The following is an 11310-nucleotide window of genomic DNA, read 5'->3' as shown; positions in this document are numbered from 1 at the left end:
GCAAATAGAGATATAAAAACAAAACACAGTGTTAGTAGAAGGAAATAAATCATAAAAATCAGAGCAGAAATAAATGAAAGAGTAAGAAAACAATAGAAAAGATCAATGAAACTAAAAGCTGGTTCTTTGAAAAGATAAACAAAATTCAAAAACCTTTAGCTAGACACATCAAGAAAAAAAAGAAAGATAGCCCAAATCAGTAAAATTAAAAATGAAAAATGAGAACTTACAACAGACACCACAGAAATACAAAAGACCATAACAGAGTACTACAGGCAACTACATGCCAATAAAATGGAAAATCTAGAAGAAATGGACCAATTCTTAGAAAGATACACTCTCCCAAGACAGAACTAGGAAGAAATAGAAAATATGAATAGGCAAATTACAAGTATTGAAATTGAATCTGTGATTTAAAAACTCCCAAAAAACAAAAGTCCAGGACCAGCTGGCTTCACAGGTGAATTCTATCAAACATTTGGAGACGAATTAACACCTATCCTTCTGAAATTATTTTTAAAAATTACAGAGGAAGGAACACTTTTAAACTCATTCTATGAGGTCCCCATCACCCTGATACCAAAACCAGACAAAGATACCACAAAAAAAGGAAATGACAGGCCAATAACACTGATTAATATAGATGTAAAAATTCTCCACAAAATACTAGCAAACCAAATTCAACAATACAATATAAGGATCATACACCATAATCAAGTGGGATTTATCCTAGGGATGCAAGGATTTTTCAATATCCACAAATCAATCAGTGTGATATTCTACATTAACAAACTGAAGAATAAAAACCATATGATCATCTCAACAGAGGCAGAAAAAGCTCTTGATAAAATTCAACATCCATTTATGATAAAAAAAAAAAACTCTCCAGAAAGTGGGCATAGAGAGAACCAACCTCAACATAATAAAGGCCATATGTGACAAACCCACAGCTAACATCATACTCAATGGTGAAAAGCTGAAAGCATTACCTCTAAGATTGGGAACAAGGCAAGGATGTCCACTCTTGCCAATGCTATTCAACATAGTTTTGGAAGTCCTAACCACAGCAATCAGAGAAGAAAAAGAAATAAAAGGGATTCAGACCGGAAAAGAAGAAGTAAAACTGTCACTGTTTGCAAATGACATGATACTATACATAGACAATCCTAAAGATGTACCATAAAACCACTAGAGCTCATCAATGAATTTGGTAATGCAGCAGGATACAAAATTAATGCAGAGAAATCTGTTGCATTTTTATACACTAACAATGAAATATTAGAAATAGAAATTAAGGAAACAACCCCATTTACCATCACATCAAAAAGAATAAAATACCTAGGTGGGAATAAACCCACCTAAGGAGGGTTTATTAGGGTTCCCACCTAAGAAATGAAAATCAAAAGTACGATGAGGTATCACCTCACATCGTTCAGAATGGCCATCATCAAAAAAGACTACAAGTAGCAAATGCTGAAAAGAGTGTTGAGAAAAAGAAACCCTCCTACACTGTGGGTGGGACTGTAAATTAGTACAGCCACTATGGAGAACAGTATGGAGGTTCTGCAAGAAACTAATACAGAGCTACGATATTATCCTGCAATCCCACTCCTGGGCATATATCTGAAGAAAATCATAATTTGAAAAAGTACATGTACCCCAACGTTCATAGCAGCACTATTTACAATAGGCAAGACATGGAAGCAACCTAAATGTCCATTAACATATGAATGGATATGTATGTGTATAAACATATATATATGTATGTATATAAACATATATATAATGGAATATTACTCAACCATAAAAAAGAATGAAATAATGCCATTTGCAGCAAAATGGATGGACCTAGAAATTGTCATACTAAGTGCAGTAAACTGGACAGAGAAAGATAAATAACATATGACATCATCTATATGTGTAATCTAAAAAAAGAGATACAAGTGAACTTATTTCCAAAATGGAAAGAGACTCACAGACATAGAAAACAAATTTATGGTTACCAAAGGGGAAAGGGGGTGGGGGGGAGAGATAAATTAGGAGGTTGGGATTAACATATACACACGACTATATATGAAATAGATAACAAACAAGGACCTACTCTATAGCACTGGGAACTATATTCAATATTCTGTAATAACAGATAAGTGTTATTATATAGTTTCTAGTCCCTTGTTACAGTGATCTGTGTTTCTATTGATATATTTTCTTAATTCCTTTAGCATATTTATTACCTCCTTTTAGAACTGGGGTTGTAATAGACTGGTGAGGTCTGCTTTGTTATTTGTTCTTTCAGAGGATCTCTCATATTCTTTTAATTAGGAGTAGTTCCTCTGAATTTTCATTTTACTTAACTTTCTCTATCTCTATGAATTTAGGGGAAACAGTTATATATTGTGCTGTTGAAGGGGTGTTGTAGATGGGAGCATCCTGGTGTAGACCATGTGTGTCCAATATCTTTGGTTCAAGGGCTGGTTTGTAATGGATGCTAGCCATGTCTTCTCTCAGGTTGGTGCGGTTGGTTTTGGGGGATCTAAAGCCAGTCCAGAGTGAGGCAGGAATTCCTCTCTGCTCCATGCCTATCACCATGCTCTCATGGGTGGGTCTGCTCCCCAGTTTTTGGAGTAGAAGCTCTAAAAGTCAGGTTCCATCTGGTTTCTTTCCCCTTGAGTGCATGCCCTGCCCCAAAAGAGGGGAGTACGGAAGCAATTGAAGTCCGTGTGCTCACGGAGAACTGAAGCGCTGCCTGTGTTGGTGTCCACAGCTCCACTCAGATGCACCCCACCCTTTTCCCTGATGTGTTCATCCCAGATCTAGTGCAAGGCTGTGGTGTGGAGTGGCCAGGCTGGCGCGTTCACTAGACTGGGGCTTGGGGTCAGGGCGCTATGGCTGCAGGAATTGAGGTGGCTGCACTTCTGTCAGGTATATGGGCTGCCTCACTGGCAGTATTCTCCCAGGACCTCTCTGCCCCAGATCCAGCAGTGAGATGTGCTGTGGAGTGAGTGGGGGTGGGATGTTTGCCCCCTCATATTGGGGAGTGCAGCGAGGTGGTAGCTGCCCGTTCAAAGCTCTGTCCACCCTGATTATTGGAGCCAAAATGTGTGCTCTCCTTGTGTGTAGGGTCAAGGCTCCTCCAGCTCATCTATCTGTCCCAGAGGTTCTCCCAGCCACCAAGAGGGCTTGTCTCATCCACGCAGGAACCCAGACTGGGATGTCCAGGCTGTGACTCAACCAGATAGCTCCTGAGGGTGAGGGTCTGCCCCTGCAAAATTTCTCTCTTACTTGAAGATCCCTTTCCAGGGTTGGGATCCTGACCATAGGCATTTCTTCTGTCCTCCCCTGTTATGTGGAAATCTTTCTTGCAGCTTTGTTTGTATAGGAGTTCTTCTGACAATTTGCATTCAGTATTCTGTGAGAATTATTCCACAAGTTGATGTATTTTTCATGTGTGTAAGGATTGGTGAGCTCCACATCCTCCCACTCCACCATTTTGATCCCTCCCCTCTATATAACAACTTTTAAATGACAGAGGTTAAATAATGGAAAACAGATCACTAGATGCCAAAGGTAGGAAAGGGAATGACAGGAGCAAGGGTTGGTGGTACATTTATAAGAGTACTAAAACAGGATTTCCTGTGGAGAGGGAATTATTTAGTATCTGGGCTATGGCGGTGGGCACAGGAAGCTACAGGTGATAAAACTATACAGTTCTAATTACATGCACACACAAACACAAGTACAGGAAAACCTGACTGGGGAAATCTGAATAAGATCAGTAGACTGTGTCACTCTCAATATCTAAGCTGTGATTATTATACTATAATTTTATAAATATTATTATTGGGGGAAACTGAGTGAAGTGCATGTAGATTCTCATTATATTTTTTCTTGCTACTGCATGTGAGTCTTCAATAATATCAGTAAACACTTCAATTAAAAGTGTACCAGATTGGGGGCTTCCCTGGTGGTGCAGTGGTTGAGAGTCCGCCTGCCGATGCAGGGGACATGGGTTCGTGTCCCGGTCCAGAAAGATCCCACATGCCGTGGAGCGGCTGGGCCCGTGAGCCGTGGCCGCTGAGCCTGCGCGTCCAGAGCCTGTGCTCCGCAATGGGAGAGGCCACAACAGTGAGAGGCCCGCGTACCGCAAAAAAAAAAAAGTATACCAGATTGGAAGTTGTAGCATGTAAACTGTAAGTATAAGAAACCTGGAATTGTTATATTAATATAAGTAAAATACATACTGGAAATCGAGAAGCATTACTAGACGTAAAGAGGCCAGGAGCATCTTGATAAAATGACCAATTCATCAGGATTCTGACCAGTAGCACATAAAAGATCCTTAATATATTCTGTAAGGGAAAACCTCAGAAGATAAATCCTTAGGTGAGCTCACCTCTGTCTTTCTCCAGTATCTTTATCTGAAGGAATTTAAAATTATTTTGAGTGCTAGGTGTGACTGAAACTGAAGCACAATATCAGTTACTAAAAGGTAGTAATTGCACCATATTCCACTATGCTTTAGTTAGAAACAAAGGATTGTATTTTGTTAATTATTGTAATTTAAAGTCAGTATAAACAAGAAAAACACTTGCTTTCTGTTCTTTCCCCAGAAAAATCATAAAGCGTTCACTTCTGTGTCTCTCAAATTCCATTTTCTGGAAATGACTAAAGACTGTAGCAGGCATGTTTTAGATTATTTAGAGACCATGTACATGCCAAAGTCCAATGTTGATTTTACAGAATCACTGAGAAGAAGCACGTTAAGTGAGTAAACCTTTAAACAGATTTAATGTTCATCAGATAGAAGTATCTTTGGTAAATAATTTTCTCTATGACTTTACTTAAAAAACTAATACCTCGTGATTCCAGACAGATTGGGGAAACTGCTTCCAATGTTCTGGTGCAGTAGTGAAGTGACGAGAACCATTGATGAGAAACTGATGTGAGGTCACATAGATTTAGTGTGAGTTAATGAAAGGAAACATTTTTCTCCCTTTGAACTTAACTCTACAAATTCATTGTGAGTTTTCTTGAAAATTGCCTCTTCACAATGGCCTTTGAGGAGCTCCTGAATGAAGTTGGTGGCCTGGGAAAATTCCAGATCCTTCAGATGGTTTTCGTTCTTCCTCCAGTCATGATAGCAGCCTGTCACATACTGCTGGAGAACTTCACTGCAGCCATTCCTGGTCATCGCTGCTGGGTCCCCATCCTTGATAATGACACTGTCTCTGATAATGACACTGGGATCTTCAGCCCTGATGTCCTCTTGAGAATCTTCATCCCATTGGATTCTAATTTGAAACCAGAGAAATGTCATCGCTTCCTCCTCCCCCAATGGCAGCTCCTTCAGCTGAACGGGACCTTCCCCAACATGACTGACCTGGACACGGAGCCCTGCGTGGACGGCTGGGTGTATGACCGAAGCTCCTTCTCCTCCACCATCGTGACTGAGGTAAAGGCCCCATTTAACTCTTCTGAGTACGTGGTGTGGGTGTTTAGAATAACATAAATAGGCACTGTTCAAATATTCACTTACTGAGTAGATAGTATAACCAGCTCTCTTTTATTCTTTCAGTGATTTTTTATCTTTTTTTGTTGTTTGTTTTTTCTTTTTTTTGCGGTACGCGGGCCTCTCACTGTTGTGGCCTCTCCCGTTGTAGAGCACAGGCTCCAGACGCGCAGGCTCAGCAGCCATGGCTCACAGGCCCAGCTGCTCCGCGGCATGTGGGATCTTCCCAGACGGGGGCACGAACCCGTGTCCCCTGCATTGGCAGGCGGACTCTCAACCACTGAGCCACCAGGGAAGCCCCTGTTTATCTTTTTAATTGCCAAACACTTACATTACAACTGAGGATGGTGAAATCAACAAACTGGTTATGAATTTTACTATCACAAAGCTTAAAATTTAACGTGAAGATTGACGTTTAGACAAGGACATACTTGGTATAATGTGTGAAAAATTATTCTTGGTCACTTGTTCTCAGTCTAGTTGCAATTGGAAATATTTGTATTAACTTAAAAAAATTCAATTTCCTGACTAATTGTCAGAGAAACAAATCAGAATTATTTCACTATAGGTGTGATCCAGGCATCAGTGATTAAAAAAAATAAACAAACCTCAATTTTTCCAATGTGTGACAGAGATTGAGAACCACTGAGGTATGCAGTGCTCAGTCAATACGAAGATTGGCCCTGGTATAACTTGGGAGAGTGAGCTGAGGATCTAGAGAAAGCCATGCTTAGGCTGAGACATGAATGATACAGATGAGTAGATGTAGTAAAGGAAACCAGAGGGCGTGTTCACTGAGGGCTATTGGAGTGAGTGCACATCGAATGGTAAAAGGTGTTGTGAAACTCCTCTGTGCTGGTTTCCTTCTCTTCCAGTGGGACCTCGTATGTGATTATCAGACACAGAAACCAGTGGTTCAATTCCTATTCATGGCTGGAATGTTGGTGGGGGGCCTCATATATGGCCATCTCTCAGACAGGTGAGTGTCTCCAGATCACTGCTGCCATTCCTCTGTGGTGTTTTCACAGTTTATGATTAATTGCTTCATAAAGATTCTTTATTGAGTACCAATATACAATTTATACTGTTGTGGGTTGCCTTGGTTCCAAGGGAGCTATAGATGGAAATGCAGAATTAGAATCATTGTGATGAATGTCATTTTGTTGCCACAGAGCTCTCTGGACATTTCTGGAGACAGAAATGACCTCTTTATAAGATCTGGGTGCATTTCAGAATAGTAGTTAGAGGTGAGTTACCATAAACTTCATTTATAAAGGTGAGAAGGAGTTACCAATGGGAAGTGAGAGGAAGGTGCTTCAAGGTAGGAGGTTCTTCCTGTTTGAAGAAACAGCATTGTAGGCCTTTCCCAAGGATTCAGTGAGCTAAATGCTCATATCATCCTCATATCATGGTTACCCCACTGTAATTAGTATTGATTTCTATAAAATTTGTGTGCTCAGTGAGATGGTACTGAAGTTGAATTAGAAATAATTGTGGCTATAATCTGTATGTTTAATTTTGTAAGAGAAAAAAAAGCCTCATTAGAGGTAATACTTTCAACAATATGAGGTAACTAATCTATAGAACTCAGGAGTCATAATTTTTGGAGTGAGAAGTTTGGGTTATCCTGTGCCTGGCAGGGGTCATCCAAAAGTAAGAGGACCAGCATGACTGCCACAGACTCAAGTCTCCCATAGGGGAAATGGAAGGCTTAAAGTATCCCTTGCCATCTGTAAGCCTAACGTCCTTTAATCTTACAGCTGAAAATTGTGGACTCTGAATGTGTCATCTCTCGAATCATGATTCTGTTCTATTGGTTTATCTCTTTATATGCCAGTACCATACTCTTTTGATTATTATAGCTTTGTAATATAGCTTGAAATAGACAGTGTTCTGCTTCTAGCTTGCATCTTCTTTGTCAGGATTGCTTTGACTATTTGGGTTCATTTGTGATTTCATATAAACTTTTGGACAGTTTTTTTCTGTTTCTGTGAAAGATGCCACTGGAATTTTGATAGATATTGCACTGAATCTACAGATGGCTCTGGGTAGTGTGAACATTTTAAAAATATTAATTTTTCCCATCCATGAACATGAGTTCTTTCCATTTATTTTTGTCCACTTCAATTTCTTTCATCATCTTGTTTTTTTCAGTGTCCAGATCTTTCATCTCCTTAATCATTTTATTGTTTTTGATGCTATAGTAAATGGGATTGTTTCTTTTATTACCCTTTTCAGATATTTCATTGTTGGTATATAGAAATGTGTTTGATTTTCATAAGTTGATTTTGTTTCCTTCAACTGTACTGAATTTGTAAATAAGTTCTAACAAAGTTTTTGGTTGAGTCTTCAGGGTTTTCTACATACAAGTTCATATCATGTGTAACAAAAAGAATATAATTCCTTCTTTACCATTTGAATGCATTTTACTTCTTTTTCTTGTCTGATAGCTCTGATTAGGACTTTCAGGTTTATGTTGATAGGAGTGGTGTGAGTGGGCTCCCTTTATTCCCTTGAACTTAGTGGTAAATCTTGCAAACTGTCACTACTGAGTACGATGTTATCTGAAGGCTTGTCATATATCACTTTTATTGGGTTGAGGTATGTTCCTTTTACACCCAATTAATTGAGCATTTTTATCATGAAAGGATATTGTATTATATAAATGGATTTTTCTTTATCTTTTGAAATGATCATATGATTTTAAACTTTCATTCCATTAATATAGTGTATCACGTATATTGATTTCCATATGTTGAACTCCTTGCATCCTAGGGATGAATCGCACTTCATCATATTGTATGACCCTTTTAATGTGCTGTTAAATTTGGTTTGCTATTATTTTGATGAGAAACTTTTTGCATCTATGTTCATCAGAGATGTTGGACTGTAGTTTTCTTGTTGTGTCCTTATCTGATTTTGATATCTTGAAAATGGTGGTCTTCGAAAATGAGTTTGACCATAATTCAAAAAGATACATGTACCACAAAGTTCATTGCAGCACTATTTACAATAGCCAGGACATGGCAGCAACCTAAATGTCCATTGACAGATGAATGGATGAAGAATATATGACACATATATACAATGAAATATTACTCAGCCATGAAAAGGAACGAACTGAGTTATTTGTAAGGTGGATGGACCTAGAGTCTGTCATACACAGTAAAGTAAGTCAGAAAGAGAAAAACAACAGGAAAATGTATGCTAGCACACATGTATGGAAACTAAAAAGGTGGTACTGATGAACCTAGTGGCAGGGCAGGAATAAAGATGCAGACATAGAGAACAGACTTGAGGACACAGGGGGAAGGGGAAGCTGGGACAAAGTGAGAGAGTAGCATTGACATATATACACTACCAAATGTAAAATGGATGGCTAATGGGAAGCTGCTGCATAGCACAGGGAGATCAGCTCGTTGCTTGGTGATGACCTAGAGGGGTGAGATAGGGAGGGTGGGAGGGAGGCTCAAGAGGGAAGGGATGGAGGATATATGTATACATACAGCTGATTCACTTTGTTGTACAGCAGAAACTAACACAACATTGTACAGTAATTTTACTTCAATAAAGATATTAAATAAACAAACAAACAAACAAATAAATAAATAAAATGAGTTTGAGACTGTATTCTCCTCTTCAGTGTTTTAGAAATGTTTGAGAAGAGTTGGTGTTTATTCTTCAAATGTTTGTAAGAATTCACCTATGAAATTATCAGGTCTTTTTAAAAAAGTTTAAATATAGTCAATTTATAGTATTATATTAGTTTCAAGTACATAAAATTGTGATTCAACATTTTTATAGATTATATTCCATTTAAAGTTATTACAAATTAACAGCTACATTTACCTGTGCTCTACAATTTATCCTTGTGGCTTATCTATTTCATTCATAGTAGTTTATATCTCTTAATCTCATCCCCTATCTTGCCTCCCCCGCCCTTCCCTTTCCCCATTGGTAACCACTAGTTTGTGAGTCTGTTTCTGTATAATTACATAATTAATTTGTATTATTTTTTTGATTCCACATATAAATGAAAGCACAGAGTATTTGTCTTTTTCTGTCTGACTTTTTTCTCTAAGCATAATACTCTGTAGGCCCATCCACAGTGTTGCAAATTGTAGAATTTCCTTTTTTTTTTTTTTTTTTCTTTTTGCGGTACGTGGGCCTCTCACTGTTGTGGCCTCTCCTGTTGCGGAACACAGGCTCCGGACGCGCAGGCTCAGTGGCCATGGCTCATGGGCCCAGCCGCTCCGCGGCATGTGGGATCCTCCCGGACCGGGGCATGAACCCATGTCCCCTGCATCGGCAGGTGGACTCTCTACCACTGCACCACCAGGGAAGTCCCTCCTTCTTTTTTATCATTGAGTAATATTCCATTGTATGTAGATATGTAGATATATGTGTGTGTATATATATATATATATATAATATCTTCTTTATTCATTCATCTGTTGATGGACACTTAGGTTGCTTTCATATCTTTTCTATTGTAAATAATGCTGCTATGAACATTTGTATGCACTTATCTTTTTGAATGGTGTATTTTTTCTTTTCAGATATGTATCCAGAAGTGATATTGCTGGATCATACGGTAGTCTATTTCTAGTTTTTTGAGGAAACTCCATACTGTTTTACATAGTTTCTGCACCAATTCACATTCCCACCAACAATGTATAAAAGTTCCCTTTTCTCTGCATTTTCACCAAGAGTTGTTGTTTGTGGTCTGTTTCATGATAAGTATTTGATAGGTTTGAAGTGATATCTCATTGTGATTTGGATTTGCATTATCTGATGATACCTAGTGTTGAGTACCTTTTCATGTGCCAGTTGGTCATCTGTTTTTGTATTTGGAAAAATGTCTAATCAGTTCTTCTGCCCATTTTTATATAGGGTTGTTCACTTTTCTTGATATTGAGTTATATATGTTGTTTAAATATTTTGGATATTTTCTTTTGAGGATGGGTGAGGTTTTGATTAGTGATTCAATATCTTTCATCATTATTGGTGTGTTCAGATATTGAATTTGCTAATGTTTCTGTCTTGTTAGATTGTATGTTTCTAGAAAATTATCCCTTTATTCTAGGTTATCCACTTTGTCTCTTATAAATATCTGCAGTAGTCTCTTTGTATCTCTGTAGTATCAGCTGTAATCTATCTGCTTTCATTTTAAATTTTTTAATTTAAATATTCTCTCATTTTCTTAGTCAAATAAGTTTCTCAATTTTGTTTGCTTTTTCAAAAAATCGCGACTTGGTTTTGTTGATGGCTTCTATTATTTTCCTAGTTTCTATTTTATTTATTTCTGAACTGCTCTTAGTTATTTCTTTCCTTCTGCTAACATTTCCTCTTTTCCAGTTCCTTCAGGTGTAAATTAATGTTATTTGAGAGGTTTCTTTTTTTTTAAACATCTTTATTGGACTATAATTGCTTTACATTGTTGTGTTAGTTTCTGCTGTATAAAAAAGTGAATCAGCTATACCTATACATATATCCCGAAAACCCCTCCCTCATCGTCTCCCTCCCACCCTCCCTATCCCACCCCTCTAGGTGGACACAAAGCACTGAGCTGATCTCCCTGGGTTATGCAGCTGCTTCCGACAAGCTATCTGTTTAACATTTGATAGTGTATATATGTCAAAGCTACTCTGCCATTTCTTCCCAGCTTACCCTTCCCCCTCACTGTGTCCTCAAGTCCATTCTCTACATTTCCATCTTTATTCCTGTCCTGCCCCCAGGTTCTTCAGAACCATTTGGTTTTTTTTAGATTCCAAATATATGTGTTAGCATACGGTATTTGT

General features: G+C 38.2%; 1 protein-coding gene across 1 annotated transcript in view; it reads left to right on the top strand.

Moving 5' to 3' along the window:
- Window positions 1–5050: 5050 nt before the first annotated feature.
- LOC307055246 (solute carrier family 22 member 10-like) overlaps window positions 5051–11310 on the top strand; it is a gene marked incomplete at both ends in the record, with an annotated part of 32597 nt that continues 26337 nt past the window's right edge. The window contains 2 exons of the mRNA XM_079707303.1: window positions 5051–5452; window positions 6385–6488. Of these exons, the coding sequence (XP_079563429.1) occupies window positions 5051–5452; window positions 6385–6488 (506 nt within the window). The remainder of the gene's footprint in view (window positions 5453–6384; window positions 6489–11310) is intronic.

The sequence above is a fragment of the Hyperoodon ampullatus genome (genome assembly GCF_949752795.1).
Source record: "Hyperoodon ampullatus genome assembly, chromosome: 7".
NCBI lineage: Eukaryota > Metazoa > Chordata > Mammalia > Artiodactyla > Ziphiidae > Hyperoodon > Hyperoodon ampullatus.
This window is presented reverse-complemented; position numbering and strand designations above follow the sequence as displayed.